The following is a 24531-nucleotide window of genomic DNA, read 5'->3' on the forward strand; positions in this document are numbered from 1 at the left end:
CCATTCCCCCAGAATCTCTATTTGGGCAATCTCGCATCATATGCCCCGGACGCCCACATGTATAACAAGCATCAGAACCTGCTCGGCATTGACCCAAGTGTCCTCTACCACAGATGTCACACCGCGGAGGAAATGACCATGTCTGCGCAGAACCTCATTGTCGCTGCAAACCCGACGCCCGTGAGCTCTCACCTGGTCCTGACTGAGTATAGCGGTCATACCCGTAACCCTGTAACTGAGGTGGCGGAGGCCTAGGTGGCCGTCCGAAGTACTGGGTCCTATAACTACCCTGAGATTGCTCCTGAGACCTGGGAAATCTCATCCTCTTACGTTGCCCTTGCTCAGCCCTCTCTGTACCCTGCTGCCGACGCCTACCCCTTTCTATATTCTGGGCGAATGCCTGAATCCGGGAGATATCCATACTATCCTGCAATGCAGCGGTGGCACATGCCTCGGTTAACTCTGGGGCTAACCCTGCTATAAACCTGTGAATCCTGTCCCGCATAGTAGAAACTATGGATGGTGCATATCTGGCCAATGAGTCAAAACGGAGACTATACTCTCGAACACTCATATTACCCTGCTTGAGGGCTAGAAACTGATCGACTCGAGCCTGTCGGATCTCCCGCGGTAAGTACTGGTCAAGGAAAGCATCTGAAAAATTCTCCCAAATAGCTGGAGGTGTATCACATCCCCTGGACCTCTCCCATCCCTCATACCAAAGGATGGCTATATCTCGGAGTCGAAAAGCTGCTAGCTCAACTGCCTCTTTCTCCGTGGCATGCATAACACGAAAGATCCTGTGAAGCTGATCTATGAAATCCTGCGGGTCCTCCCTCTGATCTGTCCCCGTGAACTCTGGGGGACTCAAAGCAATAAACTCTCGGACCCTTGAACTCCCAGACCCCTCAGAAGTTCCTGCACTAGCTGATGCCCTAGCATGTTGCTGGGTAGCTACCAACTGTGTCAACAAATGCACCGCACTCCTTAAGTCCTGATCTGATGGAAGTGGAGGGGGAACTGGATGTGCGGTTTCCCTAGGAATCTCCGTAGTTGGTGGAGGAGCCGGTAATGGCTGAGTAGGGGTCTCCCCTTGAGCCTCAGACTGGGCCCCATCTACTGGGGGTACCCTGTTGGTCCCCTCACCTACTACTGTATCTCTCCTCTGGCTAGCCGTAGTCTTCCTAGTCACCGTCATCTGTGCATGCAAACACCAACACATAAGTTTAATTCAAATTTCCTATAACTCAGTTCTATAGCACGATTTAGATTTCAAAGAAGTGTAACCAACTCCTAAATGCCCTGTAGTTCCTTGCTTATATAATGTGGTGCACAACACATCTATAAACAAGACCCTACTAGACACAGCTTGTAGACTCCCTAGGACAGAACTGCTCTGATACCAAGTTTGTCACGCCCCGAACCTAGGAGCGAGACAAGCACCCCGTGCCTCACCTAACCTGGCGTACCAAATTGCGACTAAGGGACTCTGAACACATAATGTCATACTTTGGCCATGGGGCCACCTTGCAAGACAATTTGCGAAGCAAAATATAAAACTGAATGGAAACTAGCACTAACTAAATATCAATATAAAGCTAGGCCGACAAGGCCGTCATAGCTACTACAGTTGACAAACCACCAATTTATACAAACCCAACATACTGCACTAACCAACAGGATATGCCTACAAGCCTCTACTGATAGATGTACTGTGATCGGAACAGGGCCCCGACCTACCCATAACATATATACAGATATACATAAGATGTACACAAAACTCTAGACCTGGCAACTCCGAAAGACGTGGAGCTTACCGATCAGGCGGAACTCGGGAAACACCTACTGAGGAGGTCTACCCGTCTGTCTGTCTGAACCTGCACGCATGAAATGCAGCGCCCCCAAAAAAGGGACGTCAGTACGAAATAATGTACCGAGTATGTAAGGTAATAAAATAACTGAAATCTGAAACTGAACTGATAATATGATAACTGAAATTAACTGGGAGTCAAAGATGATCTGGAGATATACTTACCTGCTGATACTGACTCAACTCCTTCAATATAGTAAGTAAAATAATTGTACGGCCTTATAAGGCTCGGTATATATAACTGCTCTGCCATAGTAGGCTCGCTTATAGGCGCTCGGCCATACTAGGCTATGTATCTCGACCATGCTGGGCTCGCTCATAGGCGCTCGGCCACAGTAGGCTCGGTATATAACTTTCCATCTGATCAGAGGTTGCCCAATAGGGGCCTGCCCATCGATTATAGCTCGATGGTAATGAAAATACTGTAATACTGTATATATAGGCTTGCTGCTCTCTTGACTGAAAGAAGACAATACTAAAATTGAATATAGAGTCTCGATAAGGAATAATATTGTAACTTATGAGACTAGAATAGTGTGAATAAATTCATGAATATGAACTTCTCTTTTTGTCTCATTACTAACACATGTAGCTACGAGATCATGCCAAAATGAAGGAAGGCTTAGCCTTAACATACCTTATCACAATCTTTTCAATCACCAAGTTGAACTCACCTCTTCGCACCTTAATCTACAAGAATGATAATAATACTATCGTTAAGTTACGAAAGGTACAACTATCGCACAACGAACGACAAACCTATTTTGTATTAAAACGGGCAGCATCTCCCCTATAATATGCCCTTCCTCCAACTTCAAGATAACACCAACAATACAAGGACAGAACAATAACAACATATATACATCATTTTCCAGCCCTATATACACCATCAAATACTACAAAACAGCCCAACACACCCCAATCTCTTCGTACACAAAACGACCACCGTAGTAGTGTCAAACGACCCGAAAATGTTATGACGAACGACCAGCCAACCACCCTACATTTATATGGTGTTTATAAACCCCCTTCCTCCTCCAAAACTCCACAAAATAGTAATAAAACACGCAGCCCAACAGCAACACAAAACAGTCCACAAAACAGTCCGCTACAAGTGAATAACTCGAACTCACGGCTTCCGATCACCATCCCGTGAGTTCTTACAAGTATAGATCGACTTACCATGAATTTACAGAAGAAAAAATGGATGAAAGAGAGCAGTAAACTCACCTTATTTGTTGGATAACTCAGCTCCTATCTTGGTTCTTCAAACTCTAAGTTTTACCTCCAATTGGAACTTGAAAGGGAGAGAAAATCAATTAGGGTTTGTGGGAAATTTTTGGGAGGATTCTTTGCAGAGCTTATGTCTGGTTATTATGCTCTATTTTAAGTCTAATATATGAAGAAAATAGGCCCTTAAAAGGCCTCTTTGGACGACCCGAAATGGCCCATTTTTGGGCTTTCATTTAAGCAAGTAGGTGACACACCTACTTGTCACCTAGCAGCTTGCGCAGTATCGCAAAAATGCACATATCTCTCTACTCCGATGTCGTATTGACAAATGGTTTAATGCGTTGGAAAATAGACTCATAGATCTTTAATTTGATGTGTGGAACACACCATAACTCTAAGTATATTGGGAGAAAATTGCAGTTACATTTGACCCAAAGTTTCAGTAAAACTTATGAATGTAACTTGTGATGACTTTCATCGACTTTTGTTCCACAACTCGCTTGACTTAAAAACATAACACACGGATGTAATACGACTAATATAAATCATAACATAATCTCTTTATCATGTTAATCACCCTAGTCTCACCCCAAAGGTACATGTTATAACATTCCCAACTTGTCGACTTTCGATGAAACATTGTTTTATTTAATTGCTTTAGCTTCTGAACTGTCCAACCCTCTTTGTACTTGTTGTTCATGATCTTCAATATTTGTAACCTCAGAGGTAACATGATTAACTTACTTTATATACTTTTAAATATTATCTCATTTTTTTGTCCTACATTAGTTTACTTACGACGCATTTTTACATACGAAAATATAGGGTGTAACAACAACCCAGGGAAGATCCATCCCGGAACATATACATCACTGACTATAAGTCACCTAGTACCGAGGAAAGGTCAATCCACCCCTGTGGAGAAGATCCATCTCCAGGTTCACACTCTCAAATAATCAACCACTCAGTACTGTAAATGGTCCATACGGCCCAGGGAAGATCCATCCCGCAACATATACATCACTGACTATAAGTCACCCAGTACCGAGGAAAGGCCAATCCAGCCCTATAGAGAAGATCCATATCCATATAATATCAACCGCGCTCACTAGGGGTGTGTGTAGACTCCGGAGGGGCTCCTTCAGCCCAAGCGCTATCAAATATCAGTAAAACCACTATGGCGTGCAACCCGATCCCATAAATGTCACTCATACTCAGGCACTCGGCCTTACTCAGTCATTAATCTCTCTAGTCTCTCTTTCACGGGCTCACAATGTCATGATACTAGCCCGAAAGCAATAATATGATGCAACAATAAATAACAACAGAGACTACGATGAGATATGAAATGAATAAATTTGACTGAGTATGAAATATCAATGAAATCAGTAAGACAACAACAAGAAACGACCACTATGGGTCCCAACAATATACGCATAAAGCCTAGACATGATATCTAGCATGAGTGGCAGTTCAATTACTTTATCACATGATGAAAACACGGATATCAACAAGCTAAAACCACTACGGTGCCATGCAGTCAACCAAGTCATAATTCTCATGGTGCACGCCTGCACGCCCGTCACTTGGCATGTACATCACCTCAATACCAATCACATAACACATAATTCGGGGTTTCGAACCCTCAAAACCAAGTTTGAAAGTGTTACTTACCTCAATCCGGGCTAAATGCTACTCCAAAATGCCCTTGCCTCTCAAATCCGTCTCCAAACGTCCCGAATATAGACACAAGCGGTTCAATTCAATTAATATCGGCTAAAGGAATTATTTCACAAGAAAAATATGAAATTATAGCCAAAATCCAAAATCGGCCCAAACTCGTCCCTTGGGCCCATGTCTCGAAATCTGACAAACACAAGATCCGAAATCTTACCCATTCACGAGCCCAACCATACCAAATTCATCAAAATTCGACTCCAATTGGTCATTCAAATCCTCAAAACCAACTCTCCAAATTCCTAGCCTCAAATACCCAATTTACACCTCACAAACACACCATCTAGTTGGAAAATCAGTGGGGAAACATAATTATTGAAGAACAATCAAGACAAGAAATTTACCTCAAGAATTCCACTTGAAAAGCCCTCTCACAATCTCTAAATCTGAGCTCAAAATGATGAAATGAAGCCAAAAATCCCGGACCCCGCTGATATAGGTTCTGCCCAGGCACTTCCGCACCTGCAGAGCCTGGGCTCGCACCTGGGCGCCCACTGGTGCAAAAAATCTGGGCGCACCTGCGAAAATGACTAACCCCGGCTTCCTCCGCTCCTGCGACCCATGGTCCGCATGTGCGCTATCGCAGGTACGGAGAAATCATCGCACTTGCGACCCCTGCTAGTCTCCACCCTTTCAGCACCTACGCTCAACCTGCTGCACCTGTGGCATCGCATCCGCAATCTTCTCTCTGCAGGTGTGGTCACACCAGCAGCTCTCAGACTTCAACAACTTCTCAAATCCCATTCCAAGTCCGTTAACCACCCGAAATCAACCCGAGGGCCCCCGAAACCTCAACCAAACATACAAACAAGTCTTATAACATTATACGAACTTAGTCGAATCTTCAAATCACCTCCAACAACATCGAAAACAGTAATTACACACGGATTCAAGACTAAGAAACTTCAAAATTTTCAAATTCTCCAAACAACGACAAAACCTGTCAAATAACGTCTAATTGACCTCAAATTTTGCACACAAGTCATACATGACCCCACGGACATACTGCAACTTCTGGAATCAAAGTCCGACCCCGATATCAAAAAGTCAACCCCCAGTCAAACTTCCCAAAAATTCAATTTTCGCCATTTCAAGCCTAATCCCACTACGGACCTCCAAATAATTTTTCAGACACGCTTCTAAGTCTAAAATCACCATACGGAGCTGCTGGAATCATCAGAATTCAAATCCAGGTCATTTACACATATATCGACATCTGGTCAACTTTTCCAGCTTAAGCTTTCCATTTAAGATACTAAGTGTCTCATTTCACATTGAATACACTCTGGACCCGAACCAACTAACCTGATAAGTCATATAACAGCTATAAAGCATAAATGGAGCAGTAAATGTGGGAACGGGGCTACAACTCTCGAAACGACCGGTCGGGTCGTTACAACAAGGAACATGAAGTCATATTATCTCAAAATGAAAATGCTATCATCATTAAGCTAACAGTGTCAATACATAGACTTCATAAAGGGGGTAGGGATACTATCGCTTTGGAAAATTGTCGAGCAGGTTAAGGGTAGTATTTCAAACATAATGGAGCTTAGTTTTAACAACTTAGAATACCAGAACATTGAATAAGGCCTCATGACTTAGGCCAGACTTGTGATGAACATCAAAATGTATATAGAGATAGTACATGAACTTAGTATGCTTAAATCATGTTCATATAGTGTGATCAACTAACTACAAGCTCATCAGAAGGTTAAATGACCTCTGAAGTATCAAAGAAAGCATGCTAAAGGAGAGGATAAGTTCAAATATCATAAACCAACATTCCCAAGCCAAGACAACAGCCTCACGGACTCACATTTGGTAAGCGTAAGTATCAAATAGACTACTACAAACACAAATGATACTTAAGGCAGAATGACAATGCTTAACAGAACATCAAGGAATCCTGAAGATAGTAGATACTAGGATAGCTCAAGAACTATTAGACTTTTCTTAAGTTAACAACAGGGACAGGTCACCAAATATTCATTAAGATAGCAAACCAAAAAAAGTTCAATTTAATAGCATAAGACCCAAAGCATCAAGCTTGAGCAGTGGAAGAACTCAGAAACGAAAAGAAATCTAGGAATCAACAAGAAGCTTAAACTTTTATGAAATCGTAGTGTTGCTTTTCTGTGTTCATGTTCGGTCTGTTAGGTGAGTACACTGAAGGCTCTATTTATTATGCATTCAATGCCCCAGGGTTTCAAAGGATTCAAAATGATAGTGGAAATTGACTAAGCTTATATGATGCAAGCAAACGAGTGAAAATTGAAGAAATTAGGGGGAGGGGGAGGGGAAATCATGGGGGGGTCATGAGAAGATTTACCTAAGTAGGGAAGGCTGACCGTTGAAGGAAAAACCCGTCGGTCAAAGCTCGAATGTCTAGAGGTCATTGCATTTGACCTCTGGACCTTGAATAATCATAATGAGGCTTCGAGATATGCTCATGCATGCTCCGATTTGACAGAGCATAAAAGAAATCTTGGAGACTTGAGGTTTCATCTTAGAGTCTAGGGTTTTGAATTTGGGGTTTTTGAATCTAATCAGTGAAAATGGAAAGTGAATCGCAGGCCTCATAGCCTAGGGACAAAGCTAATGATTCTGCAAGTTTGAATTTGAAAGAACGACGACGAAGCATGTGCTTCAATTTTACTGTCCATGTCTAGTATTTCAGATTTGAAGAACAAAAGGGAAAGATCAACAGGATTCTACGATGAGGAAGCGGGGAAGGATGATTTGATAAGGGATTTTGTGACCTTGCACTGATTTGTGCAAGGTTCCATGACTGATGGAGGTTGAAGGGAAGAGAGAAAAGAGAGAGTTTAGGGAAAGAGAGGCAGTCGGTCTTGGGAGGAAATTATTAGGGTTGGGGGTTGACTCCAGGTTTAAAACGGGAGATGCAACGGGAGCTGTTGGATCATTGTGATCAACGGCTCCGATATTTCGGAGATAAAAATATTTAATGGAAATAACGAACGACCGTTGGTTGTCTTTTAATCCAAAGGCAAAGATAAATCACTGATAGATATTGAAATAAAAGGAAAAGATTAGTTTAATTGTGGACCGTTGATTATTTGGATCAGCGGTCCAGACGAAGTGTGTTTTTTGTGTGAGTGCTTAAGAGCGATGATGTGGCACTTCGTTATTGGCTTAAACGAGATAGCCTGGATTGCCAATGTGGATGGGAGGGGTAATTTTTGGACTGGGTCAGGTGAGATTGGGCTTATGTTTTGGGCTGAAATTGATTTAAAGAATGGCCAATTTGTGTTTAATAAAAAATTACAATTATAGCCTTTAGCCTCTTTTGATCCCTTTATTAATTAAATTAAATAAGCTTAATAATTTTCAATAAAATTCAGTAAAATTTTAGTTATTATATACATTACTAACTGTTTAATTAATGTTTTACAAATACTTCATTTTTTGAATTATAGCATTAATTTCAAATTATTAACATTGTAGTCTAATTAACTAGAAATTAAAGAGTAATTCGTCAAATTAATTATAAGGCCTATGTGATGTATATAAAAGTTATTATAATAATCTTAAAATAGTAAGTACATTCGTAATTACATAATACTAATACTAACTGATTAAATTCAAAACTAATACTTAATTAATTTACAGAAATAAGTATTTATTGATAGAAAATACTTTCAAAATACTTATTGTAAATTATTAAGTATAAATAAACTAATTTTAAAAGGGAGGGTCAAAATTGGCTGTCAACAGCTGCCCCTCTTTGAACGGAGACGATGAAAGAATTTTCGGACAAAGAAATTGAACCAAAGCCAATTTTATCCCGACTTTAGGCATGCATTGCACGAATGGCACGAAGATTATAAATTGTAGGACTGAGAGTGAAGGAAGATTCTTGGAGGATTTAGGGAAGAAATTTGGAGCTACTGGGGCCGAATTTTTGGTTTGAATTACTTACATACCTCGGGTTTAACAAGGATCAGGCCTCATGTAGTTCTGGAGTGAAGATTATTTTGAGGATGAGATACTCGCAGAAACTGCCCCACTATCGTATTATGACGATACGGTGAGACGGAGGATTGGACACTCATGATAGCTTGAATTTTGCGGATTGACTTGAAGGATTTGAAAATTTTGAATCCTTGGCCCATTGATGAGTTTGATGTCCTCATTGTGTTGTAGTTTGGTTTGCTGCTTAGAAATAGTTCCACATTGCGATATTTGTTCCTGCAAAATAAATGAAATACATGCATACCCATATATTGCAATGTAGAATATATTAAGGTGCGATGTAGATGATGCAGGAATGATAATGCATGGCTGCCGGCGAGCCGTTACTTGGGATCGGGACAATAGGATACTTGAGATTGATTCGATTTATTAGTCGGGCTGTGTACCATTCCACAGATGTCGGGGCATTTGAAAATTGTCTCTGCTTTTTGGGAGAGCTTAATTTGTATAGTGCGTCTCCGCTTGTTGGGAGAGCTTTGCACTGGGAAATATCTCCCCTTGTTGGGAGAGCTTGATTTGTAAAGTGCATCTCCGCTTGTTGGGAGAGCTTTGCAGTAAAATATAAAATGATCTTCGCTTGGCAGCGATTGACTAAAACTGCAATCATGCCTAAAGCTATATGAGCAAAACGTCAAAACATTCAAAGTGATAGCAAAGGAAAATAAAAGCATGCCCAAGAGATACTCTTGACTATGAAGTTAAGTTGCGGCCATTGATTGGCAGAACATCGGTGACGAGGTTTGCGACTGTCTATTCTGGCATCCGTTGCAGTGGAGCGACGATGCAGATTGTTTTATTGGTAAAGTGAACAGTTTGCTATATACAAAACTCCGGTTGGCGAAGCCGACGTTTGATTTATACAGGGCGCTCCGATCGATTGAGCTGACAATTTGCTATATAAGGGACTTCAATTGGTGCAGTCGACAACTCATTTGTACAAGGTGCTTCAATTAGTTGTGCAGGCGGTTTGCTATATACAGGGCTTCAATTGGTGAAGCTGACGGCTCATTTGTACAAGGTACTCCAATTGTTTTAATAGGCGGTTTGCTATGTATAGGGTTATCTTGTATCAGCAGTCTGACTCTAAGGTACCTACAAAGCATTCAAAGATTAGCCGTAGTTGTACCAGAAAAATTCAAGTATAGGAGAAAGAGAGATAATCTTAGGAAGGTGGCAGATCTGTCGTTTGCCCCAGTGTGGTCTCAATGCTTCCTTTCTTCCTGTTGACCATGCACTCAAAGAAAAATTATTAGTGGGAGCGGGGGAAGTTGGTTTATGTCGACCATAGTATCGATTTTGCCCCGGCCCTTGATATGGCTACGCCATAAAGTTCGGTAGGTGGAACAAGTTACTGTATTTTAGAAAACATTTTGAAAATTCTATTTTAAAGTAAGTGTCGTCGTTACGGATTATGACATGCTACAAAAGGTTCTCCAAACGCGAGTGTCACTTCTTGAAAACTCTATCATGCTGATGTCGATCCTTCATGATGCTTTGACAATGCGGTTGCTTGCCATTGCAACTGCATCCTAATTCGAATTATTGCATTACCAAGGTTTTTCCTAAGGTTATGACCAAACCCTTTCAGGTTGTCTATGTATCCAAAATGAAATCAGGTCTGAACGTAGTTTGTGGATGATGATAAAAACATAATGTAATTGACCGAGCCAGACTCAGGTAGCCTACGTATCCAAATGGAATTAGGTCAAGACATAGTTCAATTACAATAGATGCAAAATGATGAGATTAAGAATGAAATGGCCGAGTCTGACTCAGACTACCTACGTATCCAAATGGAATTAGGCCAAAATGTAGTTTAATTACAAAAGACGACTGAATCCGCTGATGATTGCCTACGTATTCCTCTATAAGGAAATCAAGTCGGCATAGTTCCAGAGTAACATACAAAAATGATGTCTAGAATTTCTATTACAAAAAAAAGGAGAGAGAGAAACTGAACCCTACGTGGGTTGCCTACGTATCCCTCCATGGGAAGTCAGGTTGAACGTAGTTCTGTTACAGCAAAACCTAACTGTCTTCAAACATAGTATATCTTGATTGCGTATGTGTTGATGGGCTTCGTGTTGATTATTTCATCAATATTTTCCAAGATTAGAGCTCCACCAGACAGTAATCTTCAAGACCAACTGCCCCAGTGCGAACTGGCGAGGCTTCACTGTCTTGTTAAATGCATTGGCCATCTTGTTCTAATATAGCTGACCATGGCATACTCCATCCATTCTTTTTCGTCAATGAGCATGAGTTGCTCCTCTCTAACCCGTATCCACTCTCAGTCGTCCCTTAAAGATGGTATTTCGACCTCTGCGGGTATCACAACTTCATTTCCGTATACTAACATGTACGACATTGCCCCAGTGGATGTTCTCATGGTGGTCTGATAATCCAGTAAGATGAAAGATAGTTTCTCGTGGCATTGCCTGTAATTGTCCACTATCTTTCGTAGAATCCTCTTGATATTCTTGTTGGCTGCCTCAACCGCCACATTTATTTGTGGTCTGTAGGCTATGGAATTGGGGTGGACGATTCTAAACTTCTCACAGATTTATCTCATAAGATCGCTGTTGAGGTTAGCGGCATTGTGAGTAATGATATACTCTAGTATTCCAAATCTGCAGATGATGTTGTTCCGAACGAAATCTGCCACTACCTTCTTTGTTGGCCTTGTAAGTATATGCCTCGATTCATTTGGTAAAATAGTCGATAGCTACCAAGATGAAGAGATGCCCATTTGATGTCGCGGGCTCTATAGGTCCAATCACGTCCATGCCCCAAGAGGCGAATGGCCAGGGGGAACCCATCAAATTTAATTCATTCGGCGGAACCCTCTTCACATAGCGAATACTATCACTTTCCATAGTCATCCAAAAGTATCCAGCTCTCAAGATCTTCTTGGCTAATGTGAACCCATTCATGTAGGGTACGCACGTTGTTGCATGTATTTCTTCCAATAACCTGGTTGCCTCGGCAGCATCCACACATCTTAACAAACCTAAATCCGGGGTCCTCCTGTACAGGACTTCCCCGTTGAGGAAAATATGGTTTGCCAACCTCCTGAGGGCTCACATTTGACCATTAGTAGCATTCTATGGGTATTCCTTGGTTGCAAGGAATTTTTTGATGTCGTGATACCATGGTTTACCATCTGGTTATTCATCTACATGGAAGTGATAGGCATGTTGATCCCTGATCTCTACCTCGATATGGTCATTGTAGTTCTTGTCTAGATGCTGAATCATAGATGATAGAGTTGCAAGGGCGTCAGCGAACTCATTGTGAATCTTGGGGACGTGCTTGAACTCAATCTTTGTGAACTTTTTGCATAGCTCCTTCACACAGTGCATGTATGGAGGTATCTTGACATTCTTGGTGGACCATTCCCCTTGGACTTGGTGTATCAACTGATCGGAACCCCCTATGATCAAATGTTCTTTGATGTTCATGTCGACTGCCATTTTGATCCCAAGGATGCACGCTTCATATTCAACCATATTATTGGTACAAGGGAATCTTATCTTTGCCGATGCTAGATAGTGTTTACCTGATTCCAAAATTAGGACTGCCCCAATTCTGACTCCTTTGAAGTTTTCTGCTCTATCAAAAAACATTCTCCATCCAGGGTACGATTCTACAATATCATCTCCAGCAAATAATACTTCTTCATCGGGAAAATACGTAGTGAGTGTCTCGTAATCCCCATCCACAGGATTCTCTGCGAGGTGGTCGGCTAAAGCTTGCCCCTTGATAGCCTTCTGAGTTATGTACACAATATCAAATTCGCTAAGGAGAATTTGCCATTTAGGTAGCTTTCCGGTAGGCATCGGCTTCTAGAAGATATACTTAAGTGGGTCGAGCCAAATATATCAGATGAGTAGTGTATGCTGACATATAATACCTTATTTTTTGGGCAATCCGAGTCAGAGCACAACAAGTGCATTCTATCAAAGTATACCTGGCCTCGCATGGCGTGCACTTCTTACTTAAGTAGTAGATGGCCTGCTCCTTTCTCCCAGTTTCGTCATGCTATCCCAACACACAGTCGAAGGCGTTATCCAGGACCGACAGATATAGTAACAATGGATTCTCGGGCTCCGGGGAACCAGCACTAGTGGATTTGATAGATTTGTTTTTTCTGTCGAAGGCTTTCTGGCACTCTTCTGTCCATTTTGTAGCAAAATCATTATTCAGCAACTTAAAAATGGGTTCACAAATTATCGTGGACTGAGCTATGAAGCGACTCATGTAATTCAATCTACCCAGTAAACGCATTACATATTTCTTACTCTTTGGTGGTGGCAATTCCTGAATGGCCTTGATTTTTGATGGGTCCAGTTCTATCGCCTTCCTTCTTACAATGAAGCCCAATAGTTTTCTAGCAGGGACTCGGTACGCGCACTTTGCCGGGTTCAATTTCAAACTGTACCTTCGCAGGCATTTGAAATTTTTCCTCAAATCATCCAACTTCTCTGAACTCTTTTGAGACTTGATGATGACATCATCCACATACACTTCAATCTCCTTATGAATCATGTCATGAAAAAGGGTCGCCATGGCCCTCATGTAGGTCGCACCGGCGTTCTTGAGACCGAACGGCATGACCCTATAGCAGTAAACTCCCCAAGGTGTGGTGAAGGTTGTCTTCTCTACATCTTCCTCATGCATCAATATTTGGTGATGCGGAGAGTCAAAAAAAACCCAGCCTTGGAAGTGAAGAAGGCGTGATAGAAACTAGAATCAACATTCATCTAGAAGCCGAGCAGAAGGAAAAACTGGTTGAGGTCCTCCGACAATACATCAATATGTTCGCATGGTCATATGATGACATGCTGGGATTAAGCACTGACATTGTCTCGCATCGGTCCAGACGAAGTGTGTTTCTTGTGTGAGTGCGTGAGAGCGATGATGTGGCACTTTGTTATTGGCTTAAACGAGATAGTATGGATTGCCAAGGTGGATGGGAGGGGTAATTTTTGGACTGGGTCAGGTGAGATTGGGCTTATGTTTTGGGCTGAAATTGATTTAAAGAATGGCCAATTTGTGTTTAATAGAAAATTATAATTATAGCCTTTAGCCTCTTTTGATCCCTTTTATAATTAAATTAAATAAGCTTAATAATTTTCAATAAAATGCAGTAAAATTATAATTATTATATACATTACTAACTATTTTAATTAATTGTTTATAAATACTTCATTTTTTGAATTATAACATTAATGTTAAATTATTAACATAGTAGTCTAATTAACTAGAAACCAAGGAGTAATTCAACAAATTAATTATAAGACCTATGTGATGTATATAAAAGTTATTTTAATAATCTTAAAAGAGTAAGTATATTTGTAATTATATAATACTGATACTAAGTAATAAATATCAAAACTAATACATAACTAATTTGCAGAAATAAGTATTTATTGATGGAAAATACTTTCAAAATACTTATTGTAAACTATTAAGTATAAATAATTTAATTTTAAAAGGGAGGGTAGAAATTGTCTGTCAACAAGCGTTATTGTGGATCGGGTTGCGCGCCGCAGCAGGCCATATTGGCTTTATGACTATTGTGTGGATCGGGCTGCACGCCGCAGCAGGCCTTGTAGGCTTTATATATTAGTGCTTGGGCATGATCTGCCCCTTCGGAGTCTGACATACCAGCAGTGAGCATAAGCACCGTGATATATATACACGCGCTTTGTGAGGGTCATTGATATTAGGCACTCGTACAGTAATGAGTGATTTTGTGTGTGTTGAGTAGGCATTAGTAGACATCTGGATTATTCTGAGAGAGTTGAGTGCTGGGGAATATCACCGTGAAATCATTCATCTGACATGCATATCTGACAAGTAGGCATAGAGATGTAACATTCTTCATGCTAGCTGTTATTGACATGTTCCTATCAGTGTTGGGGCTTTAATTGTTGAACTTGAAAGCATGATTAAATTTCTGTAACATGAATGAGCTGATTATGATAATTTCTCTGAGTTGTTTATTGTTTCTATCATCATTAAACCTGTGTTTTCATTATATTGGACTCTGACTATCTTATTTTGAGCTCGTCACTGCTTTTAGCCCAAGGTTAGTTCTGTTACTTATTGAGTACATGGAGTCGGTTGTACTCATACTACACTCTATACTTCGTGTGCATATCCAGGTACATCTGAACATGGGGATTTCTAGATCTGTGCTAGTACCTGCTTGGAGACTTCAAGGAAGCTTCTATGACGTCCGCAGACCTTAACTCTCTATCATTTTATTTTCTTCAGTACTGTTCTATTACTCAGCCATTTTGTACTAGAGTTTTTGGTTTATGTTGATACTTAGTAGTGCTCATGTATTCTTTGATACCAGATTCTTTTGGGGATGGTTGTAGTAGTATTTTAGTTATTTTTATCAGATATTTATGAGATTCTGCTATTGAGCTTATTAAAACATATTTATTCAAATGTTTAGCTGTTATGTGATTGTCAACTTGCCTAGCAAGTGTGTTAGGCGCTATCACGACAAGTTGAGATTTTGGCCATGAAAATACCGTGTTTTCTCCACTTGTATGACTATGTGAGCTATTATTCATGCTAGAAATCGTGTCAAGGCTATTTGCTTATCCGTTGAGACATCATAAGACCCTTTTTCTATGTTGAGCCTTTTTTTCTTAACCATCGTCATGTTTTTCAGTTATGATATTATATCTGCGTGCTATATCACTGTCTTTGTGCACTTTTTAAATGTTATCTCAGATGTTGTTAGTGTCCTTGTGTGTGACACGGGTTTGAGATAAGTTGTGGCTTGTTGATATATATTTCATGCAGTATATTGATTGTGATATTGTGACATGGTGGCATATTAAGACTTAAGGTTGTTGATGATTGATTTTGGGTCATGGAGCCACATTGAGCGCATTGATAACTGATCTTGGACCATAGAGCTATGTTGATATTGATAATAAGGTCACGCTTGCGTTAATGCACCACATTGGGCTGAGTGACATTAATTGTTGACTTTGATCCGATCAGAACTTGGGCTAGGATCTGCCCCTCCAGAGTCAGGTGATAACCCCTGTTACTTTTGGACCTATGAATACAAGCACACGAGATGTGCTTAGTGAGGGACATACGTCAGGCACTCATACAATGTTGAGTGTGTGTGTGTGATGGTTCAAGGGTATTGTACTAGGCACCATAAGGGTGTTGGGAGCATGATTGACGGGTACTTATGCCAGGCACCATGAATGTGTTGATATTGTGTATACTTGATAATCAAACTGTGATGTTGTTGAGTTTGGTATGTAAATTTGACATGCATGCATAGAGTTGTATTTTCCTCATGCTAATTGATATTCAATGACTATATTTGATGTTTAGAGCTTCAGATCACAGTTTATCTTGATAAATTCGTGTCTAAGTGATTTTATAAAAAAGTTGATTCCTTGAGTGATACACCTGAAAAGCATGTCTATTACTCCTCATATTGTATTAAAGTTGAGCACGTATTATTGGAGTTGCTTTTCCTTATATGCCATTATTCCGTTGTTATTATTGTTGTTGGTTATTGAAACTGAATATTAGACTTTGTCAACCTCGCTATTGCTTTTTCCGAGTTGGGCTTGCTACATATTGAGTACATGGGTTCGATTTTACTCATACTATACTCTGAACTTCTTGTGCAAACTCTGGTGTTGCTGATAGCGGTGATTGCTTGCAAGCTGTTTATCCGGATTTGCTTGGAAAACTCGAGGTAGCCTTTTTGTCCCGTTCGCAAGCCTTGTAGTCCCCTCCTTTATTTTGTGTTATTATTGTTTAGTCTTTCGGGTAGTATTGTATGTTGTTCAGACTTTGTATTTAGTACTCCATAGAGCTCATGCACTCGATGAAACCAGATTTTTGATTGTTTCAGTTGTATTGTCATTAGGACTTCAGTTACCTATGTTATTCAGCTATTTGAGACTATTTCTTATTGTTGTTGAAGTTTATTTCTGCTTACTTGTTGTCGTCTTGCCTAGCAAGTAGTGTTAGGTGCCATGTCACGACCCAAAATCCATTAAAGGTCGTGATGGCGCCGGACACCGCGGTCAGGCAAGCCAAAAATAAATACTTAATTTGGATTCTCATTTTTTTATATTTCTGAAATCATATTTCCTTCAATTAAATAGTAAAAGATAGAGTTTACAAAATAAATAATAATATCTTTAAAAATTCCAACTCACTGTAACCCATAATCACCTAAAACCCGGTATCACAAGTGCATGAGCATCAACTAGGAATATAAAATAAAATACAACATCTGTCCGGAATACAAATTGGACAGGAAAATATAAATACTCTGAAGGAGACTCTGCAAGTTGCGGACTCGTAAGTCCCCGCAATAATCGTGCCTCTGCGCCCACGAGGCCACTAGACATATGCACCTGCACAAAAACGTGCAGCAAGTGTAGCATGAGTACGTAAATCAACGCGTACCCAGTAAGTATCCCGTCTAACCCCGAAGAAGTAGTGACGAGGGGTCGACTTCGACACTTACTAAGGGCCAACAATATGATAATATTAAATTCTAATTAAGCATGATATATATAACAATAAAACTCAGAACAAGAAATAACTGAATAATTCATCACCCTATTTGAGGACCCAAATCACTTCCTTCATTTAAAACAAATAATCTTTCAAATAATGAATTTATACCAATTATGAAAGGATAAGGGCAATTCGACTTGAAGCTTTTAAATTCTTAAAATCCTTGACTTATTTCCATTTGATACAATTAACAAATATAATCAAATAACAGTGTCCACAAAGCATAGTGTAAACCCAAAACTACCCGGACACAAACAGGGATAGTAGCTACGTACGGACTATCGTCACTTAATGCGTATGTAGCCCCCACAAATAACAACACATATTAATTAAGTTCACCTATGGGGTAAATTCCCTCTTACAAGGTTAGAAAAGAGACTTACCTCGCTCCGAAGTTCCATCACCGGCTCCCAAGCCCTTCCAATAACTCAAACTGATGCCCAACGCTCCCAAAACTAGTCAATAAACGTGCAAATCCATAGATACACACTCTAATACTTATTATAACCCAATTTATAACAATTCCTAACTCTGCTTGAAAAGTCGATAAAAATCACTCTCGAGCCCACGTGCCCAGATTCCGAATATTTTCGAAGATAAACTTTACCCATGACACCACGAACTCAAATATATAATTTATTCCAAATTTCATGTCAAATTTCGTTGTCAAAATCCATAAATATCCATTTCTAGGTTTTCTACCAAAAATACTAAATTTCTACAAATTTTCAAGTTTAAATCCTTATATAAACCATGTACTTAACTCACAATATGTGGGAATCACTTACCTTGACATAGATGACGAAAATCTCCCTTCCAAGAGCTCTAAAAATCACCCATCCAAAAGACAAATGGAGGAAAATGGCCAAATCTCGTCTTAAAATGACACTACCCAGGCCGACTTCTCGCTTCTGTGGTCCAACAGTCGCCCTTGCGGCTCCGCACCTATGGAAATTCCATCGCAAGTGCGGTTCAAGCTCGGCCTAGCAGCCCCCGCATCTGCGCCCCTTACGCGCATATGCGCCTTCGCTTCTGCGAGTCCACGTGTGCAGGTGCATTCCCGCTTCTGCGGAACTCTACCGCATATGTGCTCCCATCCTACCTCAGCCAGAACCGATTCTGCGACCCTCTTGGCCGCTTTTGCGGCTCCGCACCTGCAGCCAAAATCTCGCAGGTGCGGTTACACTAGAAGATAGATGCTTCAGTTTTTCCTTCCAAGTCCAAACTCTATCCGTTTACCGTCCGGAATCCACCCGAGGCCCTCGGACCTCAACCAAATATACCAACACGTTCCAAAACACATTACAAACTTAGTCGAGGCCTCAAATCATGCCCAATAACATCGAATCTATGAATCACCCAACAATTCAAACTTAATAAACTTTGAAATTCCAAACTTCTACAATCGATGCCGAAACCTATCAAATCACGTCCGATTGACCTCAAATTATGCACAAAAGTCATAATTGACATTACGGACCTACTCAAACTTTCTGAAATTGGAATTCGACCCCGATATCAAAAGTCCACTTCCGATCAAACTTCTCAAAGACATTCAAATTTCTAACTTTCGCCAAATGACCCTAAAATGACCTACGGACCTCCGAATCCACTTCCGGATGCGCTCCCAATACTAGAATCACCATACGGAGCTATTCCCAGTCTCGGAATCCCAACGGACATCGATAACATTGAAATTCACTTCAACCCAAATTTATGAAATTCTTTCAAAATGCCAACTTCCAAAATAGGCGCTGAAACGCACACGGGTCATCCAAAACCCGATCCGGACATACGCCCAAGTCCAAAATCATCATACGAACCTGTTGGAACCTTCAAATCCCGATTCTGAGGTTTCTTACTTGAAATTCGACCTTGGTCAATTCTTCCAACGTAAAGCTTCCGAAATTAGAATTTTCTTTCCAACTCAACTCCGAACTTCCCAAAATTCAATTCCGACCATACGTACAAGTCATAATACATGAGGTGAAGCTGCTCAGGGTCTCAAACTGCTGAAAGACGTGCTAGAGCTCAAAATGATCGGTCGAGTCGTTACGTTCTCTCCCACTTAAACATACGTTCGTCCGCAAACGTGCTAAGAACTGCTCTGGAGTTGTCTGAAATCACTGTTTAACACCTCGTGCACTTACTGTTTAGCTCGAGCCAATCTGAAGATCTTTCTCTTTATTTAGTCAAGTAAGTCTTAGAGCCAAATTCCAACATCTAAAATCCTCTACCAGGTTTGTTTCCAACATACAAACACCGTATCCATCACTACACGATGCATCAATACATGATGGCATACCTTTACTGAATTTGTACCATGTACCGTGCAACTCACATGACCATAATAACATCCTCTGACAACAATAGCCAAAATCCCACGAATCTGATGCTTACAACACACCTCATGTCACATATAGGTCTTGTTCCAATTCTTGAAATGCCACGACAGAGAAGATGTGTAGAACTCATAGCCACCAGTCGAATTACAATTTATGGAGTCTCTCCTCCCGACAAGAACCATTACCTCATTCTGGACCGAATAACAATATTTACTCTTTAATATGCCTCATAAATCTGATCGCACTGATCCCAAGTCCAATAATCTCGTCTCACCCAGTACAAGCTGCTCAGGCAAAAAGCCACCTCAGACACTGCCAAAATCTCATATGATGCCACAATGTACTAACAAACTACAAACTCGAATGTGATACATAAGGAAAAACAAACTCTGGAAAGAACTACTCAACCCATGTAACTAATTAAACAACCGAAAGGATGTTATGAACTTTCCTCAGGAAATGAGAAACAAAACACGCAATAATAGATATGGAAAACTGTATTGAATAACACACTATTGCGGCGTGCAACCTGATCCACACATGATACCCGTGGTGGCGTGCCACCCGATCCAAACAATATATCCGTGGAGGCATGCCACCCGGTCCACACATAATAATCTAAGGAAAACATACCTCGAGCCGTAATGCGCAGACTTACGAAATGCCCGAATATCAACCATAAGCACGCCAAGTGCATAATATAGATCCTCGGGAGACGGGTACCGCCATAAGCTACAAAACTCAAGCACGACTAAGGTGCGATAAATGACCTGCATCTCGAGAGCCATCCTACTCATATAACACCACAACTATGCGGGATCTCAATACGAGTGCGAATAATTAAACCGCCTCACAACCCACATGGCACAATAGGGACTACACGGAAAGGCCGACAATAAAAATAACATCCAAGGCCCGAAGACCCCTCCAAAAATAGCGCTATGCTGAAATGAACACATCCGGCCTGATATAGAGCCCACATTCATATTTAGATCCATACACAGACCTCAAGTCAATTCTGATCGTACCGCAATGGGCTAATAACCTTTCAAGGATCAACAATAACCCCTGACACACAAGAACATCCGTCAAATCCAGAACACACTTCCACAGTGCACAACCGAACGAACCGAGCGCCTTTCAAGCATAAATTCTCACATTAGTGATAGTACCGCAATCTTCATACTTGGTTTTAAATCTTTAATCAATCAGGTGACTACATGTCACACTTATACAATCTTCTGTGGGATACACTCCCACGACCCTTCGCACCATGTAACAAATCTCCACATCCATACCACTGGTCACACTAATGCTGTAAAGCAAATCAAGAAGCTGCAAATCAGTACACAAAGCCTTTTACACAGGACACCGATCTCAGGTGATGCCAAGGACAATACCAGCTTACTCTAAACATCTGAATTCTTACCTGATCATTCGAGCTCGTGATATTCTTGTCAACACCGAACTGCAGCCTTGATCCTTAGCTTCCAATATCCCATGCCGCTCACTACACCTAACATGCCAATACGTGAGAGTACCAGAATTTTATCATAACTCCCGAACCACCAATAGGGTACACACTTCATCATATAGAAACTTCTCACTTAACTAATTTTAGGAAAATCATTACCCCACGTGACTGGATTCCCATAACCACAGAAAATACAAACCTCGAGTTGTGGTTTAAACCACCACAATTCTTCTGGGCTTCATCTACACATAACTGGCCCTAATACTCGCATGCCTCCAAATAATATCAATTACGGGGGCCATCAAACCTCGCACATACCGCCACAAATCACAGGTATACTTAACACGCTGAAGGAACTGATCATTGCCATCATCATGCCAATTCAACCATTGCTAACCGAATCCAACTTCTTCTAATTTACTCTGGATATCCTTAGAAATAACAACAACTCCTTTATCAATATAACAAACTCAATCCACACTCATCTTGAGTGACCCCATTTCGCAAGACCACCTTGTTTCCAAAACCCACGAACCATCTCTAATGAATATGGAATAAAAGAAACAAGAAATTCAACTAAACATGTAGAGCAATTAGCAAGTAAGAGATAAGGCAAGTAGAACATGTTAAAATAGACTAATGATGATGGATATAACATGTTAAGATAACTCAATTAAGGCATGAAAGGAATCTACATAGCTATAACCGGTAATTTCCACATTTAGCCAATGTACACACTCATCACCTTGCGTACACGGCTTTCAGACTTCACAATTATCACAAAACAACACCAATCCTAAGGGGTAATTCCCCCAAACAAAGTTAGGCAAGACACTTACCTCAAAACACGCTAACTCAATCCACTAGTAGGCCTTTTCCTCGATTATCCAACTCTGAACGGCTCGAATCTAGCCAAAACAACTCAATACCATAAATATAAGCTATAGGAAACTATTTTGAATCATAAAGGTACGATCCTTGCAAAGAAATAAAAAGTTAACTCAAAAAGTCAACCCGGGCCCACGTCTCGGAACCCGACCAAAATTACAAAATCCGAACATCCATTCGACCACGATTCTAATCATAAAAAAATTACTCAAATCCGGTCATTACTTGACATTCAAATTCTCAAATTATAACCTATGATGTTTTGAAAACTGTTCCCCAATTTTCGACCCAAAACACTAATTAAATGATGAAAACAATGATATATTCATGTAATTTAACCAAGTCCGAGTTAAAATCACTTCCTTAAAAATCCCTCCGAGAATCGCCTCAATCCGAACTCCCAAAGTGAAATTATGAAAAATAACTCTAACCCTCGATTTTGAAATTTTATAATCTGCCAGACGTCCTCCTTCACGAACGCGGAAAGTTTCTTGCGTTTGCAAAGCCCAAAACTCAACTGCCCATAAATCCTCTTACGTGAATGCAGAGTCTCCCTCGCGAACGCGATGCTTCACAGAGCTTTACCTACGGGAACGCGTCCGTATGACCGCGAACGCGAAGGCTTACGGCCTGGTGCCCAAGCTTGCCTCTACCTTCTATGCTAATGTGTTTCTCTCTTCGCGAACATGAAGAACAAATCCTCACTTGCCGAAATTACTCTTCGCGAAAGCATATAAGGAAACCAACATCAACAAAAATTTGTAGTCTTCAAGTCTATCACGTCCGGGACCTCAACCAAACATACTAACACGTCCTAAAACATCATACAAACTCGCTCGAAGCGTTAAATCATATCACAAAGCACTAGAACCACGAATCGTGCATCGATTCAAGCCTAATGAACTTATGAACTTCTGAATTACAAAACTACTGCCGATTCATACCAAAACAACTCCGATTGACTTCAAATTTTACACACTAGTCATAAACAACATGAATGACCTATTCCAACTTTCGGAATCAAAATCCGACCCCGATATAATTAAAGTCAACTCCTGGTCAAACTCCCCAACCTTCAAAACCTTAAATTTTCTAACATTCGCCAATTGACGCTGAAACGGCCTACAGACCTCCAAATAGACATCCGGGCAAGCTCATAAGTCCAAAATTATCATACGAAGCTATTAAAACCATCAAAGCTCCATTACGGAGTCGTCTGCACAAAAGTCAAAGTACAGTGAACTCTATCAACTTAAGACTCGAACTTAGGGACTATGTGTCCCATTTGACTATGAAACTCACCCGAAACCAAAACCAAACAGCCCTAGAAAATCACATAACCATAATACAATATAGAGGAGGCAATAATTAGGGTATCGGGGCTAAAATACTGAAAATGACCGGCGGGATCATTATATGTGGCCAAGTGGCGCCTGGTCTAAGGCCATGTATGGACCTGGCAAAGCCTGGTCAAAGGCTATGTGTCTTCTGTGCCTTGGGCCAATTTTCTTTTCGTGCTCTTTCCTTATGTTTTGCGTTCAAATGGTCCTACACATAAAATCAACTCGATTAATCTCAAACATTGTACAATGTATCATTAAAACACCACAATGCAAGGTACATAATATATTAAAAATATAGAATTATAGCCAAACATCACGACCCCACACTTAAATGTTGCTCGCCTCAAGTCAGCCAATAATTTATTCTACCCTTGAGCACTTTACAACTCAGCACATTAAAAGCACACTACACCTATTACTATGGTTGATAGCAACAAATAAGCTATAGCATATGCATTCAACACACACTTGTCATAACTTATGCCTTACTTCAGAAATAGTCACAACATAAACAATATGCCCGTGACAATCCAAGCCTCAAAAATTGACTCCATGTCACAATGCACTCAAGGCTTGAACAATCAACCTAACAGAGAAGTCTAATAATATTACCCATCCATCGTGAAACCATGTGCCTCACAACAAAAACATGTTGTAGCCAAGCATACTCAAGAAAGTACACGTGGTCGTTAAGTAATAAAGGTATGGGATAGAGTGTCGAACCCACGAAGTCTTGTTATCAACTATTAATTAGATTAAACTATCCTAATTATCTAAATAAGGATTAAATCCAATAGTATTTGATTCTAAACTAATTACAATAAGAAGAAAATAATTAATGAACTTCGAAAATAAGACGAGCCGATTATTATGTTATCAATGTGATGAAAGCGATATAGGTTTATGAGCTATCTAATAATCCTATTGTATTGTTCACTTTAATTAACTAATGAAATTATCAACTTTATAGGTTGACATGGTTAATAATGCTAATAAGAATCTACCGAGTTCTTACTCGCCTATTCAAGCTAACCTAACACCTATATGTCTATAGAGTTA

General features: G+C 40.4%; 1 protein-coding gene across 1 annotated transcript; it reads right to left on the reverse strand.

The window, feature by feature from the left end:
* Positions 1-12003: 12003 nt before the first annotated feature.
* On the reverse strand, positions 12004-12675 carry LOC138893965 (uncharacterized). The gene has a single exon (XM_070178636.1). The coding sequence runs from the start codon at positions 12673-12675 to the stop codon at positions 12004-12006; it is 672 nt and encodes a 223-aa protein (XP_070034737.1).
* Positions 12676-24531: the final 11856 nt, after the last annotated feature.

Source organism: Nicotiana tomentosiformis, chromosome 6 (assembly GCF_000390325.3).
Source record: "Nicotiana tomentosiformis chromosome 6, ASM39032v3, whole genome shotgun sequence".
Lineage (NCBI taxonomy): Eukaryota > Viridiplantae > Streptophyta > Magnoliopsida > Solanales > Solanaceae > Nicotiana > Nicotiana tomentosiformis.